This window comes from Agelaius tricolor, unplaced genomic scaffold (assembly GCF_023055355.1).
Source record: "Agelaius tricolor isolate 1412-34295 unplaced genomic scaffold, bAgeTri1.0.p SCAF_36, whole genome shotgun sequence".
Lineage (NCBI taxonomy): Eukaryota > Metazoa > Chordata > Aves > Passeriformes > Icteridae > Agelaius > Agelaius tricolor.
In genome coordinates, this window is record NW_027269296.1 from 1,057,501 (window position 1) to 1,078,710 (window position 21,210).

At 52.5% G+C, this 21,210-nt stretch overlaps 2 protein-coding genes across 8 annotated transcripts in view; both read right to left on the minus strand.

Moving 5' to 3' along the window:
- Positions 1-2,402, minus strand: part of SRRM1 (serine and arginine repetitive matrix 1) — an 18,102-nt gene extending 15,700 nt beyond the window's left edge. For all 6 annotated transcript variants that reach the window (XM_071452972.1, XM_071452971.1, XM_071452974.1 and 3 more), the window contains exon 1: positions 2,269-2,402. In XM_071452972.1, the coding sequence (XP_071309073.1) occupies positions 2,269-2,289 (21 nt within the window). In that variant the 5' untranslated portion in view covers positions 2,290-2,402. The remainder of the gene's footprint in view (positions 1-2,268) is intronic.
- Positions 2,403-4,341: 1,939 nt separating this feature from the next.
- NCMAP (non-compact myelin associated protein) lies at positions 4,342-11,326 on the minus strand. Of its 2 annotated transcripts, none has more exons than XM_071453203.1 (4): positions 11,110-11,326; positions 6,342-8,997; positions 6,133-6,217; positions 4,342-5,719 (listed from the first exon to the last, which is right to left on the minus strand). In XM_071453203.1, exons 2-4 carry the CDS (start codon positions 6,424-6,426, stop codon positions 5,578-5,580), a joined length of 312 nt encoding a protein of 103 aa, XP_071309304.1. In that variant the 5' UTR covers positions 6,427-8,997; positions 11,110-11,326; the 3' UTR covers positions 4,342-5,577. The 2 variants fall into 2 exon arrangements, with proteins under 2 accessions (XP_071309304.1, XP_071309303.1); XM_071453202.1 differs by having other exon boundaries at positions 6,342-6,436; positions 11,110-11,325.
- Between the last annotated feature and the right edge of the window lie 9,884 nt (positions 11,327-21,210).

The following is a 21,210-nucleotide window of genomic DNA, read 5'->3' on the forward strand; positions in this document are numbered from 1 at the left end:
CAAGGATTATTTTCCCCCATGCACCAGTGAAACCAATCTGCAAGGCTGCTTTTGGTCAATTCTTCCTTTCCAGGTGCTGTTCAATTTGAGCTCTCACCAAGTGCTGAGGATTTTGGGTGAGCAGCTCCTGAGCCCCACAGTGACACCTCAATCATAACCCCCCAGCACTGCCCATAAATTAAAGTATTAGCAGCCTCAAACTGCCAGGAAAAGGCTTTATTAATTCCTTTATATAAAAAAAAAATAAAGTGGTTTTCCTCTGTCCAGGAACAAAAATGTCCTGTTTGCTCACACTGATACCCCTGAAACCTTTGGGCAGCTTCCCTGAGGCAAAGAGAAGTACAAAGAATGCATTTTATTGATCCTGCTCTGTTAAAAGTTCACCAACTGGCTCCACTTCCATGCACAGGAGCTGTAGGTTAATTCATTATGGAGGGAAAGGCCTGGAGTCCAGCTCTGGAAAATTTCCTGGCAGAGCTGAAACAGAACCAGGCAGGATTAGAGGAGATGCAGGGCTGCAGCCAGGCCCTGATGGGCTGCTCTTGACTGAGGACAAACCCACAGCTGGGGAAGTTTATTCTGGAAAGCACTGAGGGAAACCAGGGAATTTTATCCAGGGAATTCTCAATGGAAGAACAGGGCTCAGCACAAGCGAAAATATAAACTGTCAAGGAATTAAATTATAATGAAGAAGAGAAAACCCCAAATTCTAAGTTCACTTTGGTCAGAGAGCACCTGGAATTAGCAATATAACATGGTGCAAAGTCATCAGTTATTAAAAGGGAACAATCCACTGACAATTCCCAGCTGCTATTCCAGAACATGGGAATCCTAAAGTCTGACTGTGGCACAGGCACTGCCAGGGATTAAAACTCTTTACAATATTTGCAGTCTGTGTGTGCCTTACAAAAAAACCCGCAATACTTGCCAGTTCATTCAACAACTGAATGTTCTTTTGGGGCTTTTTAAAATTATTTCACAACCCAGAAGGCAAATGGAAAGGAAGTTCCTTGTTGATAACACGTGGCAAGCAGCAAAGGGAACCAAACAGGACAGAGCAGGAGTTTAAAGACAGACAAAATAAGTTTGCACTGAAACTTCACAGAAATGTGAAGAACTGACAGAATTATAAATAGGAGGTTGCTTGGTATGGGGAATGCAAATTGCTGCTCTGCTGCATTTCTGTCATTTCACATTTGGTTCCTCCTGAACCCAGAATAAAACCAGAACACTTCACAGCCCCATTTCTGTGCCATGCTGCTTTGGTTTTTATAAAATGCCACCTTCCACAAGCCAGTTTAAAAGAATATGAGAGTTCTAATCCAGAGTTTTCAGCCCCAGTAATCCTGCTGTCAATCAACTGTAAACCTTTTAACAACTGCATTAGAACAAGTGCAGAATTAATCTCCAATTATTTTTCTCAAGTTAGCCCATGAACACAGAACTGAACTAAGGGAGGGGTTATGTGTGCTGCTCTGCTTTACAAGGAAAGGAAATGAAAATAATATGGGCTAAACAAATGAATGAACCTTGAAATTTAGATTGGTTCTCAAAAATGATCACGGAAACCCCCCAAATAAGGTCATTTCAATTAATGGAGGAAATAGACTAAAAGAAATAGACCCGTGCAGATTTCACGGTCTCTGCAGAAAATGCAGCACAGCTCTAAGACTAGAGAAGAAACTCAAAGATTAAAAATAAAATACCAACGTATGAATACAGCCCAACTTCTTTTTGCTATGAATACACTTTAAAACCTCTAAAAAAAAAATCTCACTAAAAATAGGGGCAGGGTTGTTTATTTGCTTTGACCGTGGCCACTAAAGAGCGCGGACAGCGCAAACCCTGGGCTGGCCGCTCGGAGCCCTTCGGCCCCTCTCCCCCCGCGCCTGGGGGCAGCAGCGGTGACACGGCCCCGCGTGGGTCGGGACCTCCGGGGCCGGGGCCGCTCCGGGCCCCGTGAGGAGCCTGGCCGGGAGCGCAGCCCCGGGGGCGCCCGCGGAGCCTCCCCCCGTGCCGAGTCCGGCCCGGAGCCGCTCGATCCCCGCGCTGCCGCCCGGGCCGCGCCGCCGCGGCCTCTTCCCGCCGCCATTTTCTCCGCGGCGAGGAGCCTGCGCAGGGCGGGGGCGGGGGGGCACGGCGGCGCCGCGCGGGGCAGCGCGGTTCCAGCGCGGGCCTGCAGCGGGGCCGGGCGGTGCCCCCGTGCCCCGGCGGAGCCGCCGCGCCGTCCAACCGCCCTCCCTCATGGCCCCCCGGGCCGGCACTTACGCGGAAGAACCCGGCGTCCATCTTGGCTCCTCCGCCTCCTCCCGGCCGCGGCGCGCGCTGCCGTCCCGGCGTGCACCGCGCGCCCCCTCAGCCGTGCCGGGGGTGTGGGGGAGGGAGGGAAGGCGGGAGGGGCGCGAGAGGGTGGGCGGAGCCAGGCGCGCGCCGCGCAGGGTTTCCCTGCGCAGCTTGCTGATTGGCGGAGCGCCGGCGCGCGCGCGGGAGCCGGGCCAATGAGAGAGCGCAGCTGCTCCGGCGCGCGCGCGCGGGGGTGAGAGCGTCAGTGAATCGCGCTCTCGCGAGGTGTTGGCCCCCGCAGCTATTGCTGATGTCGGTGTCTCGCGAGATCTCCGGTGCCCTCACGGCCGCGGCTCCCTCAGGGATGGCGGCGGGGCCGGTCGGGATCGTGAGGGCGCAGCCGCCTCAGCCCCCGGTAGCGACCCCTCGGCAATGCCCCTCGGCTCCTTCCCAGAATAACAGAGGTCCCTGAGCGCAAGGCAGGGCTCTGAAGAGGTCACAGAAAAGTTGGGGTTGGAGGGGGCCTCTGGCGATGTCCCAGCTCAACCCGTGCCCAGGCAGGGTCACCAGGTGGCACAGGGACACGTCCAGGTGGGTTTGGGATGTCCCCACAGAGGGAGACTCCAGCCTTCCCTGGGCAGCTGTTCCAGGGCTCTGCCACCCTCATGAAAAGAAGTTCTTCCTCACGTTGAGGTGGAACTCGTTGTGTTTTATTTTATGGCCATTGCTCCTCATCCTGTCCCTGAACAGAGCCTGGTACCGTCCTCTGACAGCCCTTGGGGTATTTTATGGGTTTATGGTATGCCCTCTCAGCCTTTCCTCCTCCAGAATAACCAGGCCCACCTCCTGCAGTCTCCTCATCAGGGAGATGCTCCAGACCCCAAATCATCTTTGTGGCCTCCACTGGACCCCCTCCAGCAGCTCGCTGCCTTTCTGGTCCTTTGGAGAAGTCATGAGCCCATCCCACTCCGGACAAAACTGGAGTGACTGGTGTGGGTCACTGATCTCTGTGTCTCCTTCTGGGCTGAATTACGGATGCATTTTTGGGAAATAAATTGGTTATGGGGCTCAGGAATAAAACCCAAGGGAAATGATCATATTTTATCTGCTTAGACCTGTAATAATCTGAGTCTTGCACAGCCAAACTTGGGACAGTGCTTGACTCAGTTGCTCAACAGCCCTGGCACTGGATGAGGGACTTCAGTAAAGGTGACAGCTGAAGCTGGAATTGCTTTATGTTTTTGTTGAGGAACGGGGTTTAGAGCCCGTGGGAAGGCAGGAGGACACTAGGTGGAGCTCCGTGCCCTCTGCTGGGACAAGGAGGATGGAAATCAGAGGGGAGAGCTGAGTTTTGGGTTCAGGACTTACCCAGCAGTGAAAAATTAAACATTTTTCCAGAGTGTCTGGATCAGTGAAATTCCAGCTGGAGGATCTGACCTGATGAAGATCCTGTAGAACTTTCAGGAGGAAAAAACCAACAATTGATTCTTGCAAGGCGGGGCCAGCTGAGGGGGAGCATTCCCAAAATCTCTGTGTTTGGAAGTGGAACCTGGGGGCCAAATCAGGACAGGCTGGATCAGCCCTGAGGCAGCTGATGTTACCAGGGCAGGGAGAGTGTGGGATTGTTCCTGGAAAGCTCAAATCCACAGCAAATGGCACAGAGCAGGGATTTTTGTTCCTTGAGAAGGTGTTTTGCTTGCTCAGCACAAGCTCTGGCTTTTGCTGCCAGGAGGGGTTGGGGCCTCCCAGGAGGTGCCAATGTGATGCAGATTTTAGTGGTATTTGAATTTTTCAGCTGGAGCAATGCTGCTGTGGCCCCAGCAGCCAATTCTGCTGCCAGCAATAGTAATTCTGTGAAACTGGAGCTGCTTGCAGTGGTTCTGCTTACTCTGCTTGTGAACTGTGCTGGCTTGAAATGAAGCAAATGGAAAGTAAACAAAATGTGCTACAAGTGGGTCTGGCTAGGGATGTTAAAGACAACAACAGTAAGATGGGCTTATCTTCCCCAAAAATCTTGATTTTGATCCCATGGAACTGCTCAGAGAACATCCAGAGACAGAAACAGAAAACCAGCTCCTTTATATTTTTTTGGAAAAAAAAATTAGATGTGCATCTGCTGTCCCTTTTGAATTCTTAAATCAATCCTCCCTGCCACAAAAAATAGGGTAAAGAACCAGGACAGGAGAAATATTTACAAGGAGATTCAGAAACTTTACAAACAGCTGTCTCAATATTTGGTTTGGAATCCAAACCGTGCTCCAGTTTCAGCCAAAAAAGAATATTGCGAAGTAATTGAATTTAGTTCCTGCACAATAAAAATCACCAGTTAGTTAAACTGACCTGCTCAAGAGACCCAAGCTTATTGGAAAAAAATACAAAATATAAAATCTCAGACAATCTGGCAGTCAGTGGCTGACAATGGTGCTCAGTGTTCCCACCCCGTGGGCTCTGAGTGTCCCTGGGAATTCCTTTGTGCCACTGCTGCACACCCACAGCCCTGACACTCACAGAACAGCCTCGCTTCGGGTTGGTTTGAGAATAAAAAACGGCTAAAAATAGTTGGGCTGCACCAGAGAACAAAGCCCTGCAGGGTGAGCAGCACATTGGGGCTGCACAGAGCCTCCCCTGCTTTGTCCAAGCTGGTTTTTTCTACTTCCATGCTTATTTTTTTCAGTTAAAGGACTCGGATTTTGTGTAAGACAGAGCATTCTAAGACAGCTCCAGCCATGAACCTGAATTGAGAGTGAAACCCCTCAGACACTGAGTTCCTTCAGAAATGGAGAGTTACAGAGTTTATAGAAATAGTTTAAAATACTTGAAAATAGGAAGGAACTTTTCCTCAACCTGTACATATGTGAGATTAGAAACATGAAATATGAGTAAAGATAAATACAATTTTGATAATCCACAAACCTCCTCCATGTAACTCGTAACAAACTCAGGTCCACCCTGGCTTTGGGGCATGTCCAGACTTTTCCTCCAGTTCATCAGCAGACCAGAGAGGGTGCAGAGTCTCTGAGGAAGCAAAAGCTCCACCAAACCTGGGCATCTTCTCTTCCTGGTTTATCAGACCCAGAGGAGGCCTCGCTGCCATCCCGATGATTCCTAGACCTCCACCTGTTATTTCAGCCACAGCAGAAGTGTCTAGACCTCTGGTTTTTCCTCCCAAAGCGAGGAACCAGGGTTTGAATCACTTCACAGAGGGAATGACACCGGCTGCTGCTGCCAGTGCAGCTCTGAGCAGTCCCAGCTCCGTGGGGTGACAGTTCCATCTCTTCTCTGGCAGGTGAATGGTTACCTGCTCTGCAGGTGGATGTCCACAGGGATGAAGGTCACCGAGGGCTGCTGGGCCAGGCTGTGGCTGCTGTGCCCCACAGGAGGTGGCACTGCCAGCTTGGAGCCTTTGGGTTCCAGCTCCCGCCGCACTCGCATGCGCCTGGCAAAGGTAAAAGGGGAATTGGCACCTGGGCTGGGCTCTCCTCTCCCAGGGTAACTTTTGGGGAGGTTCCCACACAACCCAGTCAAGCCAAGCCAGGATTTCATCCCTGAGATACCAAAAGTCCTCCCAGAACGTGTGAGCTCTGAGAAGTGAGCAATCAAACTCTCCCTCTGGCAGCCTGGGTGCACACCAGGAATCCCTAAAAAGAGCTCCCACCCTGCAGCCCCCATCAAGGAGCTCTTTGTGCTTCCTAAGATCCAGCCACAGAGCACTGCCAGTGAGATCCAGTGCACTGCAATCAGCACTTCAGTGCTTAGAGTCCCCTGGGAATTTTCAGCAGCGAGCCCTGGAATGCTCTGTGAGCTCAGAGCAGGGACTTTGGTCCATCCTGGTTTGCCATGGTCACGTACCTGTTGTATGTTTTCAGGATGAGCAGAACCACTGTGAAAATGATAATCACCCCCACCACGATGGCAGCAACTATTGCTCCAGAGCCTGGGAGAGAAGCAGGAAGGGAAAAAAGCCATATTTACAAAATTGTCACTGTAGTGTTTGAAGTTTGATAAGTTCAAAGTCCACTTAAAACCAAAAAGAGCCACCACCCCAGTCCTTTCCTTACTTTGATAGAGATTGTGCTCTTGGGACTTTGTGGTCACATTCACTGAGAGCTGAGTGTTATTGGTCAGTGGCGTGGCCGTCGTCATCTTGAGTCGGCTGCAAAGGGGAAAAAGAGGAGTGAAATCCTAAAATCTTAACCCAAATTTCACAGTGCTAATTAGGCAACTGCCCACCACAGGCTCACTGAACTGGGGTTCTTCATGTTTTCATTGTAGTGGAGACCTGGCCCTGCTGAGGGAATGGAAATTCGAAATTGGTACAATGGAAACTTTGGTACAATTTTGAGCAATTTGCCTCAAAATATCCCCTGGTCAGTGGTAATAGGATAAAATATAAACACAATAATGTATCTTAAATGCTTTGGGATTTTGGCTTATTGCCTCTGGTTGAGATTCAGATCACTGAGCAAAAGAGTGTGAAGGATTCAGCAATGTCTTGAGGGAAAGGAAAAACTGATCACAGAAAGGTTTAAAAATTCCATTATAAAATAGAATTTAAAGGAGCTTCATTCATCTAACATGGAGAAGAAAAACCATTTAGCCCCTTCACTTGGAGCTCCAAAAGTGTTAGGACAAACACCAGCCCCTGAGCATTGCAACGTGGCTGTGGCAGGAGGTTGTGAGTTCAGCCCAGTGTCAGCTCAGGTCTGTTATTGGAAGTGGCTGAACTTCCAAGGGCACAGCTGAAAACATGCCTGTGTTTTGGTGGGTAAAACTGTGGCTCTGGAAAGAGCAGCCGGGATGTTTGCTGGTTTTAAAAGGGTTTTCCAAGTGTCCCTGGAAACCTGAGCCATTAAAGGGCTCCTTCAGCCCTGGAGGGGTGTGAGCACCACTTCAAAGAGCCCTCTGGAACCAGCTCAGCTCCCAGTCCCAGAGCTGAGACACTGCAACTGCCCCTTGAAAAGTAAATGATCCTTCAGCACTTGATATGGAACTGAGTTTCCCACTTCAGATGCTGCTCAGTACAGCCAGGCAGGACTCTGGTGCTCCCCTGGGATACTGTGGCATGGTAACTTTAATTTTACACAGCACAAGATAAACAATAGCCAGAAATAATTCAGTGGAAATCAGTTGGTAATAAAAATCAATACCAATTAAAAACCTGCAGAGCAGGTCAGTGAGGAATGAGAGGGATCAGGAAGCAGCAGGAAGAGAAGTGGTTGGTGTCTGACTGGGATGCAGGATCAGAACTGCAAGGGCCACTCTTCAAATACTCCAGTCCTCTCAAGTTAAAAGTTTGGTTTTCTTCTTTTAATCTAAAAACCAAAATAACTTTGCCACAAGTCTGTAACTGGGTCATTCTCCTGTGAGTGAATGATTCCTTTGTTTAGCCAAGGCCAAGTTACTTCAGCAACATGAGCATCAGCTGAAATATTTTGTGTTTAGACTCTGCCCAGCCCTATTGTCCAGCACAGGGCTCACACACACCTCAGAGGGACCTGGGAGCCCCAGAGCTCAGGGACAGCTGTTCCTGTCTCCCCACCCCTCCTCCCATATGGAAAAAGGTTTAACCAGTGGCAGCAGAGGCTCAAGAGACTCTTCATGAAAAGCTGAGCAAGTGTTCTGACTGTGGGCATAATTCAGAAAAAGCCACATCCAGCTCTCACCTTGTGGCTCCTGACTCGGGCAGTGCAAATGCCAGACCTAGAGAAGCCTTTTTTTCCTCCTCTGGCTACCAAAATAAACACTCCAAATAAATAAAGCTGAATATTTTAATATTAAGCCATGAAATATTCATCCTTCCTACCTTCCCTCTCAAAGCACCTTGGGAATGGGGAGCTGTTTGTGCATGAGTCACCCCCACCCAAAGAATTTTTATTGTTGTAGTGAAACCACCTGTTTATGAAAGGGATTAATTTATCCAGCAGGCTGCACCAGTTGAGGTGCAGCTTGAAAACTGCAGCAGGTTGGGATTTTTCTGCTCTGTGAGCTGCAAGGTCAGTGTCTCCAGCCAGGGTGGAAGGTGCCAGTCCTGCTCTTACCTGGAGTCCCAGCTCCATTCCTGCCCTGTGAATCAGCAGGTTACACCTGACCAAGCCTCTGCTGCAAGAAAGACCCAGAAAAGGCCAGCAAAATCCATGGGAACCTACTGATTCTCAGCCTGGATCCTACTCTGTTCAGAAAAACGTTTGGAAAATCAGGAGTGCTGGATAAAAGCCATTCAGCAGGGGAGAAGAAGTGGACTTTGATACAGTAATCACAGGACATTCTTTGTCCATGACACAGGGCTGCACTTCCCCCTGTGCACACACACCTGCCTGGGCTCTCAGAGCCTCTCATTCACTCTCCACACTGCTGGTTATTTTTGCATCCCCACGTTATGGAGCTGGAAATGTTTCCATAAAGTTCAGCTTTGGGCACGTTTCCATTTCAAACACCTTGGCAGATACAGGGGATGGGTTGTTCTGGCAAGGGGGAGCGGTGCCCCCTTTTCCAAAGCCTCCCTTCTGCTGCTCCTGCCCTGCTGGGCTGGGTTTGTTTGTGAGGAGATGGGGATCAGAGCTCACCTGTCAGCAGCACCTGGCAGTTCCAGCACAGGGTCACAGGGAACAGAGGGGATTGTTTGAGGGTTTTCCCAGGGTGGCTGGACTTGGAGAGGCAGCTCCCTGCCAGGGAAGGCAGGTGCTGGTCAGGAGGATGCAGATTCAGAGCTTTCACCTGGGAAAAGGTGGGGTTTGCATGGAGCTGTTCCTGCCCTCACCTTCCCAGCACCCCGGGAACACGGCCAGGGATTGAGGCAAGCTGTGATTTCAGGAGTAATGAAAACATAATGTCCTTCAGTGAGACCTGAACGTGCCTGGGTTTACCGTGAGAGGCTCCAAAAAGGGAGGAAGGAGGAAAGAAAAGCCCAAGTTGAAAGTGGCCCGAGGCAAACAACCCTCCCTGTGTGAGCCTGAGTGTCCCCATGGCAGGGCAGCACCTTTACATAAGCATTTTCTCAGGTTCTGGCATGAGCTGCCCAGGTTGAGCTGCTGCTAAAACATACATTAAAAGCAGTTCATTGCCTTGCCAAGACAGAGGGGCACAAACTGCAGGCAGCTCTGGGCAGTGGCACCAACTAAAAACCCCTCAGTAATTTCACCTGCCTGGTTTAGATCATGAGAGGCACCAAAACCCCTCAGCTCCCACAGGTGACAAGAAGTGGCAACAGGACCCCCCAAAGGAACAGCCTCATTTCTAAAGCCATGCCTGGAAATACAAACTTGGTAGACTTCTGTCCCTGACTCATCCAGAGCAGTGTCTAAACCAGACTGTGACCTGCACGTTGCCCAATTAGATTTTCTTTAAAGCCAGCAATTAAAGGCTCATATAAAAAGGAGGGAGAGGGGCTTTTAATGCAGGCAGCACAAGGGGGAATGGCTTCCCACTGTCAGAGGGCAGGGATGGATGGGATATTGGGAAAAACTTCTTCCTTGTGAAGGTGGGCAGGCCCTGGCACAGGTGCCCAGAGCAGCTGGGGCTGCCCCTGGATCCCTGGCAGTGCCCAAGGCCAGGTTGGACACTGGGGCTGGAGCAGCCTGGGGCAGTGGAAGGTGTCCCTGCCATGGCTGGGGTGGCACTGGATGGGCTTTAAGGTCTTTTCAAACCCAACCTGTTCTGTGCTTCTCTATGTACAGAATTCTGTACACAGTACAAAGGAGCCACATAGAAACGCGGCTCCTCAGTGCTCACAGCAGCTCAGAGGCAGCCCCAGGATTTCTTGCCTATTGTGGAATCAGTGAGGCACCTTCCCTGTGCAGAGCCCTGCAGACACACACAGCAGCTGACACCTCACACGTGCAGCCTGTTCTCCACCAGGACCCCTTGGCAAAGCCTCAGTGCCCCAGTGTGGCACCCACAGAGGGACAATAACTCTGTCAGACCCTGAAGTCTCTGCTCTGCCTTTGTCTCCTGGTTTGTAATCACTAAATCAACCCCTCCTGCCACCCAGCACAATGCATCCCATCAGGGAAAGCTGTTTACAAAAAGCTACGCTTGCCTTAGCAAGGACTTCCTGGGGCATTAAATACATTAATTACCAGGAAAAACCAGAAATCACCATTTAAACCTGTCAGCAGCTTCAATGTGTTCCCAAATAATGCAAGCAGTGTAGTTTTGTTCTGTGCTGGAGACACTCAGTGAACTGTAACACAATGCTCTGAGCTTTCGAGTTCTTTTCCTGTTAAATATTACTCTGCCAGCTCTTTCCAGCACGCTGCTCAGCAGATTGGAGAAAAAAAAAAGTATAGAACAAAAAAAAAAAAAAAAAAAAAAAACAAACAACCCACCCAAAACCACAAACAAATAACCACCAACAAACCCATATTTATAGTGCCAGGGTTGAATAAGTCAGGACAAGAGATTCAGCGTCCCCAGCGATGAAAGGACACCGCCGGCGATGGAATGAGCTTTCCACAGCCGCGCGGCTTCCCTTCCTCCGTGCCAGAGCCGTCCCAGTGCCGTCCCTTACGGGCTCCCGATTGATGGAACAACTGCTCAAGCAGCAGCTGAACAGAAAAAACCTGCGAGGACATCTGCTCTTTATCTCCCTCTGGTTTGGAGGCAGCGATAAAGAACTCGCGTTTCCCGTGGTACATCCACAGCGCCTCGCACACAAACCCGGAGTAACCGCGCTGCAACCATCGCTTGGAACGGGGCGGAAAGGAACAGAGCTTCAGGCAGAAAGGAAGAGAGTTTTAGGGCAGAAAGTGACCGTTTTAGGGCAGAAAGGTTACAATGATCCCCATTCAGAGCGGTTCCTACACCCGACCCTCAGCTGGCGCTACTCACGGAGGATGCTGCGGGCTCGGGGCTCCGGCGCTGCCGCAGCGGCTCCGGCTCCGTCCGCCCGCGGGGGCTGCGGGGCTGCCCCTGCCGCCGCTCCCGCCCCTTCCCCGGCGTGGAGCTGCCCAGCCCAGCCCAGCCCAGCCCAGCCCCGCCGCTGCCACGGGGAGCCCGGTGCCGCTGCGGCCGGAGGGAGCCCCGGCACAGCCCCGCCGCCGCAGGTGCCTCCCCGGGGCCGCCCGGCCCAGCCTGGCCCGGCCCCCGGCGCCGCCTCCCCGGGCCCGCAGTGTGGCCCCCATCCCGCCGGGCAGCGGCTGAAGGGATGGAGGAGTCCGGGATAAACCCCCGTCTCACAGCGGGAGTTCCCAGGCTTTGGGAACAGCCCGGTTTTTGCGGCTCTTGCATGCCCAAAGGTCTCCCAGGCACTTCGGGATCCCCAAGCACATCCAGCCCAGAGACAGAATGAGTCGTTTTGTCCACTCATCAATGGAATCAAAAGGATCAAACTGGAAAGGAATCCTCGCCTTTAACTTGTACTTCATTGGCTTTATCCCCTACAGAATCCCAGCTCCCTATGGAAGGCAGCAACAGGGGGGGGCTGATGGTCCATAAACATTTCCAGTGGATTTCTTGGGAAGACCAGAGGCCAGTTGGGATGAAAAATGAGGTCCTTGCTTACCTTGCAGCTCTCCCTTTCCTCCTCCAGAAACATTTGTACCCTTAACACAGCTCATGCTTCACTTTGGTGTCCACCACAGGCTGATTTTCACACAGAACCCACAGAACACAGCCACAGAGGCTTTTCCACCAGAAACCAGAGTTTCCAGATCCAATTATTTAGCAAATGTTTTGTACAGCTACAAAGACCCACATTAGTCACTTCCACCTCAATCTCACTGAAGCCCATGCAGCTCCTTAAAACCAGAGACTGAAATCCCAGCAGGGATTACTCACCAATCATCTTTCCAAGGGGATAAATTTCCCTTGATTGATTTCCTTACAATGACTGTCCCATCCTGCAGAAACAAGCAGGTCAGGGGTGGTTTTTAGGGTAAGGTTAGGGGTGGTGTGAGGGCTGCTTCACCTGTCACCCTCAAGCAGCCCCCACTTTGCCCCTCAAGGCATCTGCTTCCCCTCACCCTCTTCTTGTCACCCTCAAGTTCCCCACCCTCAGCCTCTCAGCATCTCTGTGCCACCCTGGAGCCCCCCAGTTGCTCCTAAAGCCCCCTTCTGCCTCTCAGCTCCCCCCATCCTCTGTGCCACCCTCCAGGCCCCTCCCCTCAGCCCGCAGCCCCCTGTGACACCCTGCAGCCACAGACGTTGTCCCTGCCTGTCTCGCTTGGGTGTTGTCCTGCTGCGAGAGCTGCGCCGTCCTCCGAGGGTTCGGGCTCCTGCGTGCTGCTGCAGGGGACTCACGGGTGGGCATTTCCTTCTTTGCTGAGCCAGCACCCTAACTTGTTTAATGGTGTCAGTGCAGCTGAGGAACCCCACTGAGGTAGAAAAATGCTTGCAACAATTGATTTTCCAGAGTTCCAAGAGTGAAAATTGCTGTCACAGTTGCTTTCATATTGATGTCCCCAGGAGGATCTAATCTTTCTGCTTTTCTTTTTGACTACCTCTTTGACACTGGGAGCAATTATTGTAAGTTGTCCCAAGGCACAAGGGCCACCATCTATTTTTGAGGGTATACCTTGCCAGGCCCTGTCTCCACAGATGAGCCAGATTCCTCTAGGGAATGGAATTGGAAGTTTGTTAAAATGATCTGCGTGAGGTTCGTCATACGTAAGAAGCTCAGTTTGATTACACCCAGAAGTCACATTGCTATAAGCTGGGTGATATGGGGTAACGTTTAAATGAGGGCCATCTTTTCCTAGGAAATGAAAGAAGTAACAGGTATCCATAGGTAATGAGCCTAGGATTTCTAGCTCTTGAAGGTCAGATTTATCAGCTTTAGAATTATCAATATAAGTTTGGTGTTTCTGGCTGGGAGTTGGAGATACATGATGATCATCATATGGCCAATATTTATCAAGAGTAACATTATCAAAACCCTTTGGGAAAGGTACTCCAACTAGACAGGCTGAAAAAGGTTTGTCAGGGCTTGTGTCAGATAGACAGATGGTATTGGAGCCTGCAGACCTGGCTAAAGCAGCCCAGACACTCATCTTTGGTTGATTTACAGGTAAAGCTTCTGTTTGTGCTGCCTGTGCAGCTGCTTGTGCTGTTTGAGCTGTAAGAGCCCTTTCAATTTTTTCTTCTAGAGTTTTTCCAAGTTCATTTGCCTGGATAATTGCCACTTGCTGTGGACTCCCAATTTTGTTACAGGCATCAATCATTTCAGGCACTGTGGGTTTTTCTTTTCCTAGGGCTTTGATAACTCTTTTACATTCTGCATTGCCATTATTTTCAATAATGTCCCGTATCATTATTGGGCGAGCTATATCATCGCCACATTGTCTTTCTGCTCCTTGCATTACCCAGTCCACAAATGTGGTAAATGGTTCAGACAAGTCTTGGCTAATCAGATTATAGGCTTTTTCAAAACTTCCTGCAGGCTGAATTTGCAAAAAGGCTCTGCGAGCCATCTTTTTAATGTCATCTAACGCTGGTTTGGGTAAATTCACTGGATTATCATTCTGATCATCAGGAGGGTCACCAGTCAGCTTAGACATGACAAGGGTGCGAAGGTCTGCATCAGTACTCTGTCTGTAAGTGGCTAGTGCCCCTGTGAGCAGTCTTTTCCATTTGAGTTCCCATAGCATATATTGTGAGGCTGTGAGAATTATACCAGCAGGATTTTTACAGCCATTTGGTGTGAGTGTTTGTCCTTCCAGGGTGCTTTTCAGCAGTTGCTTAAAATCTGGGGAGCAGATGCCACCGTCCCTTATTGCTTTTCACAATTCTTTTATCTCATGAGGTGGGACAGCCACCCGTGTTCTAGGACCAGCGGCTTGCTGGCTGAATAGCACAGGCACAGCTAAAGGATTTAGAATTTCTTCTTTGCAAATCTGGCCTCTGACTTCATCCCAGTCTGTTAGACACTGGGGGGACTCTGGAGCTATTTGGGAACAGTTCTTTTTCCAAATTCTTTTGTGTTGGGATCAAAGGGTTGGCATTTGCAGGGGCGAAATAATTCTCTGTCTGTCCTGTATTTATTAAAGCAGCTGTCATATTCCAGCCCCCCCCCCCCCCCCCCGTTGCACGGTTTGTGTGCGTGGATGTGGCTGTGCGGCCGAATCGTGACACAAAGTAGTACCACTCGGTGCTGGGAGCGCGGAAGGCGAAAACACGGAGGCGCACCAGGTGTGGGGTGTGCAGGGTCCCGCGGAGGCGCACCAGGCGTGGGGTGTGCAGGGTCCCGCGGAGGCGCACCAGGTGTGGGGTGTGCGGGGTCAGACGGAGGCGCACCAGGCGTGGGGTGTGCAGGGTCCCGCGCTGCGGAGGGATCTCTCGGTGATGCTGCCGTGCCCGGCTCCTCAAGTTCCGGCAGAGGGAGAGACGCGGAAGGATACATGCAAGGCGCTGCCGTTTCGCCTGCTGTGGTGCCGGGTACGGACCCGGTGGCGGCGGAAGCGGCGCGACAGGGCACAGGGATGGCAGCTGTGGCCGGACAGCGGCACGCAGCGGCTCGGAACCGGGACTGGGCTGTTCCAAAACTGCGGCGAAAGCAGTGGGGGGGTGGCGGCGGCGCCGTGGGGATAGAACTGCGCATGCGTGCGGCTGATCCCGGAAGCAGCGCTGGGGTCGGATGAGCCGGCGCGGAGCGATGTCGCCGGTGCGGGGTTGTAGCAACCGTGAATGCGTGGGTTGTGTCACCAGGGCAGCGTGGGGACCATGGCGGGCGGGGGCCGCACGGCGGGCGGGCGCGGGAGGTGGCGGAGCTGCGGGAACGGGAGCTGGGGCTGCGCCTGCGGCTGCGGCCGGAACGCCGGGACGTCCGTGGTTGCAGGAGGCGGCGGAGCTGCGCCATCCAGCAGCTCTGAAGTGGGGGGCTGCGGTGTGGAAGACGTGGCTCGGCCCGACATGGAGCGGCGGCAGGAGCGAGAAACCGACCACGGGAGGCGGCGGGGCGGCCTCGTCAGCGGGAGATGATCCCGGGGTGGCGGGAGGCGGGGAGATGATCCCGGGAGGGGCGGCGTGGAGGCGGCGGGAGTCTGCTGCGGGGGGGGGGCATGGCGGGCGGTGGGGGAGGCGGCGGCTGGAGCGCGGCGTGCAGCCGCTGGGGGCTGGGGCGGCGGCTGGCCCGGCGGGCAGGGGCGGCGCGGACCGGAGGCTGGGCAGGAGCGGCGGCAGGCACGGGAGGCTGGGCTGGAGCGACGGGAGGCTGGGCAGGAGCGGCGGCAGGCACGGGAGGGGCTGGGCAGGAGCGGCGGCAGGCACGGGCGGGGCTGGGCAGGAGCGGCGGCAGGCACGGGAGGGGCTGGGCAGGAGCGGCGGCAGGCACGGGAGGCTGGGCAGGAGCGGCGGCAGGCACGGGCGGGGCTGGGCAGGAGCGGCGGCAGGCACGGGAGGCTGGGCAGGAGCGGCGGCAGGCACGGGAGGGGCTGGGCTGGAGCGGCGGCAGCCACGGGAGGCTGTGCTGGAGCGGCGGCAGGCACGGGAGGGGCTGGGCTGGAGCGGCGGCAGGCAGGGGAGGGGCTGGGCTGGAGCGGCGGCAGGCACGGGCGGGGCTGGGCAGGAGCGGCGGCAGGCACGGGAGGCTGGGCAGGAGCGGCGGCAGGCACGGGAGGCTGGGCAGGAGCGGCGGCAGGCACGGGCGGGGCTGGGCAGGAGCGGCGGCAGGCACGGGAGGCTGGGCAGGAGCGGCGGCAGGCACGGGAGGGGCTGGGCAGGAGCGGCGGCAGGCACGGGAGGGGCTGGGCAGGAGCGGCGGCAGGCACGGGAGGCTGGGCAGGAGCGGCGGCAGGCACGGGAGGCTGGGCTGGAGCGGCGGCAGGCACGGGCGGGGCTGGGCAGGAGCGGCGGCAGGCACGGGAGGGGCTGGGCAGGAGCGGCGGCAGGCACGGGAGGGGCTGGGCTGGAGCGGCGGCAGGCGCGCTCGGCACCGCAGATCCGGGAGCCGCAGGGGACTGCAAAGACGCAGCAGCGGCGGGACTGGGGGGGGCGGGAGAAGCCGCTGGACTCGCGGGTAGCGGGGGGGCGGGGCCGCGGTGACGTTGGTGGGCGGGCTCGTGAGGCGGAAGTGAGGGCTGGGGCCGCGACGATGGCGAAACCGAACGCGGCGACCCGCGGGATGGCAAATGCGGGGAGGGCGGGAGCAGTGGGAGGGGGCGGGGGGCAGAGGCGAGCAGGACTGCGGGTACCGGAACCGTGGGGTCCGACGGGGGGGGGGGGGGGGGGGCGTGTCCTGTTAAAGACTCGCGGCGGCAAGGGGCGGAGTCGCAGCAGGGGCGGAGCTCGGCGGGCGGCTGCTGTGGGCGTCCCCCGTGCAGCAAACACGGCTCAAGCAGCGCCCTGCAAGCTGGGAGCAGCTCCCCGGCAGCCATGGCCCGGTGGGAGATAGTAATAAAGTGCTTTAAACACCTGTATCCTAAAAGTCTCTGGTAAACATGGCTGAACGGTCAGCATTGGGGAAATTCATTATAGTCCACTCTAAAAGATTTTTTAACTCCCCTTTCAGTAACTGACTTGGCATGGAACTTATGAAAGGCTTTAGTTGCTTATAGAGATCTCTGTCGTGGGCAGAGTGACTTTGTCCCATTATTAGACCAGTGTGTTACCAACCTCGGTGTTGCAAAAGCAGTGTCCTCAATAAGAGCACTACGGCACCTCCTTTTACGACAGTCGCGCTTTACAGCCCCTTTTGCGACAGTCGCGCTTTACGGCACTTTTGCGACAGTCGCGCTTTACGGCAGTTTTACGACAGTCGCGCTTTACGGCACCTTTTACGACAGTCGCGCTTTACGGCACCTTTTGCGACAGTCGCGCTTTACGGCACCTTTTACGACAGTCGCGCTTTACGGCACCTTTTACGACAGTCGCGCTTTACGGCAGTTTTACGACAGTCGCGCTTTACGGCACCTTTTACGACAGTCGCGCTTTACGGCACCTTTTACGACAGTCGCGCTTTACGGCAGTTTTACGACAGTCGCGCTTTACGGCACCTTTTACGACAGTCGCGCTTTACGGCACCTTTTGCGACAGTCGCGCTTTACGGCACCTTTTACGACAGTCGCGCTTTACGACACCTTTTGCGACAGTCACGCTTTACGGCACCTTTTACGACAGTCGCGCTTTACGGCACCTTTTACGACAGTCGTGCTTTACGGCAGTTTTACGACAGTCGCGCTTTACGGCACCTTTTACGACAGTCGCGCTTTACGGCACCTTTTGCGACAGTCGCGCTTTACGGCACCTTTTACGACAGTCGCGCTTTACGGCACCTTTTGCGACAGTCGCGCTTTACGGCACCTTTTACGACAGTCGCGCTTTACGGCACCTTTTGCGACAGTCGCGCTTTACGGCCGTTTTACGACAGTCGCGCTTTACGGCACCTTTTACGACAGTCGCGCTTTACGGCAGTTTTACGACAGTCGCGCTTTACGGCACCTTTTGCGACAGTCGCGCTTTACGGCACATTTTACGGCAGTTTACGACAGTCGCGCTTTACGGCACCTTTTGCGACAGTCGCGCTTTACTGCACCTTTTACGACAGTCGCGCTTTACGGCAGTTGCGCTTTACAGCACTTTACAGCTTTTATTTTGTTTTTCATTTATCTTTAAATTATTTTTTAACTAATTAATAATAATTATTAATTAAATTATAATATTAATTAAAATATTAATTATTATTAATTAAAATAATTAATTAATTATTTTAAAAATTATTTTAAACTATTTTTATTTCTCTTTTTAATTTTTTTTAATTTTTCTATTTTTAAAGCTTTTTATTTTATTGGTGCTGCCCAGACCAGCTCAAGCTGGTGATTGTGGTGGTCTTTGAGGGTCCCCAGGATGAGGGAAGAGGTGAGACTCTTGACTCCACCTTTCACAAGGCTGATTTATTATTTTATGATCTCTAAAATATTAAAAGAAAATGAGATAGTAGAACTATACTAAAAGAGCAAGGAGACATCAGAAAGCTGGAAAGAAATGAATAATAACCACCTGGGACTGCTCACAGCCCCGACACAGCTGGACCAAGAGGATCAAACTGGAATGGAATCCTCGCCTTTAACTTGTACTTCGTTGGCTTTATCCTCCAGAGAAGTGTGATCACAGTCCCTGGCTGGATTTTTCCTGTGGACATCACACTTTAAAAAGGGATCTGTTCCCTGCCTGGGCCTGATGCTGCTCCCAGGGGAAAGCAGGAAACACAGGAACAAGCCCCAGCCCTCATTCAGGCTCCATTCGTGGTTTAGGGTTGTCAAGCTGCTGTGCAGGAGATGTTTCCCCCAGTTCTCCATCTCAGCTGCCCCAGCTGCAGCCAGAGCCTCACCACCCACCTCCCTTGGAATGCAACCTGAAACAGGAGAAAACTTGCTCCCTACAGAATCCCAGCTCCCTATGGAAGGCAGCAACAGGGGGGGCCTGATGGTCCATAAACATTTCCAGTGGATTTCTTGGGAAGACCAGAGGCCAGTTGGGATGAAAAATGAGGTCCTTGCTTACCTTGCAGCTCTCCCTTTCCTCCTCCAGAAACATTTGTACCCTTAACACAGCTCATGCTTCACTTTGGTGTCCACCACAGGCTGATTTTCACACAGAACCCACAGAACACAACCACAGAGGCTTTTCCACCAGAAACCAGAGTTTCCAGATCCAATTATTTAGCAAATGTTTTGCACAGCTACAAAGACCCACATTAGTCACTTCCACCTCAATCTCACTGAAGCCCATGCAGCTCCTTAAAACCAGAGACTGAAATCCCTGCAGGGATTACTCACCAATCATCTTTCCAAGGGGATAAATTTCCCTTGATTGATTTCCTTACAATGACTGTCCCATCCTGCAGAAACAAGCAGGAGCACGAGGCTCTCCTAGAAACAGGAGGGGTTTTCCAGCCACAAACCTTCCCTGGGCTGTATCTCTGGAGAGCAAAGGGGCTTCTTTCAACAGTCAGCAGCCATAACTGGGAAGAGGTATGTAAGTTAATAAAAATAATTAATAACTCAATTTAAGTAGTACAGGAAAGGAGGCAGCAGCCCCTGTGACCAGCCAGCAGCCTAAATAAAAGCAAATGTGAGTTCCCAAAGCCTCTGTGACAGCAGAGAGGGAGGGTGAGACTTTCCCAAGGGTTTGTCCTTCACCACTCCTAAATTTGTAGCCCTTTCCTAGGAGCTAGAGGCACACACCAGGTTTATACACTGCTAAATGTATAAATAAATGTTTATACACTGTTACTATAAAGCTCTGCTGTCACCATCAGTGACCCAGTTTGCAGGCACCAACCCTGAGCTTATCCCATCAAAGGAGGACCAAGGGAGACTCTGGAATGCTCCATAAAATCCTGATGAAGTCAATGGACATCAAAGGATAAAACATAACTCTGAATTAACTCCAGGCTTACTACAGCATTACCAACCCCTAGGAAGTGACACAGCCTTACAAGGTGTGGAGTCTCAGGGAATGTACCATGGAGCAGGTTTGGACTCCTGCTGGAACAGCTCTGCTGGTTAATCTGCAGTTTGCCTGCCCCTGGCAGGGCACAGCAGAGCCTGGAGTGTCTCAGTGAGAACCAAGAGGAAACAGATATCACAGCAGATATCAAAACCAGCTAAACATTCATTATGATTGAGTTTGGAACTGAATTGTGAAATCGGGCCCTCCATGCACCCACAGCCTCAGAAATAATTACCAGACCTCCCTGGGAGGGATGAAGGGAGCTGAGGCGACCTGTCCCAACAGGAGGGCACAGCTCAGCCTGGCTGCCATCCCAGTCCCTGTCCTGTGCCTGTGATCCCAACACAGAGCCACAGAGGACAGGAATTGGTTATTTTTATGTGTTTTATGTAAGAACAAACCAGACTGCTAGAATGCCATTCCCATTGCCTCACCCTGATGCTGCTGATGGTTGGAATATGTTCCCTTCAGCAGGGGAATCAAACATTCCCTCTGCAAGCCTGAGCATGCCAAAGTGTTCCAGTACAGAGCCTGGTTCAGAGGAGGATTTTAGCACACTAGGTAACATCCCAAATACAGTGTTTTCTACTCTCTAGGCCCTGCTCTTGTTTTGTGGAGCAATCAGACCCTGTGATCAGGAAGTGTGAGTGATGGCAGGGACAGCTGTGTCACACTCACATCTCAGGGTCAGTACCTGCAGGAGGAGAAGTCTTCGATCTTGCTCTGCATTTTCTCCAAGGGGATGAAGCTTGGCTGGGGTCTCTTTCCTCACCAAGATTCTCTCCTAGCAAGTTTTACGCTGACAGTGGAGTAAATAACAAAACCCAGTAAAATTCACAAACCAGCCTTCTGTTCTGGGCTCAAAATTACCCCTAATCCAAACCCAGTCAAAAATGGAAATTAAACCTTTCAGGGAATAAATGAAGCAATTGGAATTTTATGCACAGGGTCTGTCCAGGGGACCAGGCAGAATGAGGAGCTGCAATCACAGGTTCTCAGTTATTATAAAACCAAAGTACTCCCATAACTCCAGAGCACAAAGAAAACCACATGTTTCAGCTGCTGCTCAAGGAGGACGTTTTAAAAGAATTTGGGGTATTTATTTATACAAAGTGCAAGCTCAGAAAGGGCTGAGTTGGTGCCTCTGTGCAAGCTTGCTGCTAAAAATAAAGCCCTCACCAGCAGGTCAGTGACTGGGAGAAACACTTCTGGTGGGGGGCACTGAATCATGGCATGGGGGAATAAAGCAAACTCCAGCTTCATTTGCCAAGGCAGGCTGTCACCCCAGAGTGGAGAAAATCACTTCTGATATTGATCAATGGCCTCATTAAAGATTTGAAGCCTCTGTTTGGCTCCTCCTTCCCACCCAAGGATCCCAAATCCCTCTCGTAGGTCCCTCCCTTCTGCCCATGAGAACATTCAGGCAGACACCACCCTCACAGATCTCAATATCCACCTTGTCCTGATGGAACACAGTCCAAATCCCCATGAAAGTGAACACAGTCCAAATCCCAAATCCCCTGAACACAGTCCAAATCCCAAATC

Coding starts and splice junctions, on each gene's coding strand:
- NCMAP (XM_071453203.1), bottom strand. CDS start 6,426: ATGACGACGGCCACGCCACTGACCAATAACACTCAGCTCTCAGTGAAT. Junction 6,218..6,341: donor AGAGCACAATCTCTATCAAA/GTAAGGAAAGGA, acceptor CTTCTCTCCCAG/GCTCTGGAGCAATAGTTGCT. Junction 5,720..6,132: donor ATCCTGAAAACATACAACAG/GTACGTGACCAT, acceptor TACCTTTGCCAG/GCGCATGCGAGTGCGGCGGG.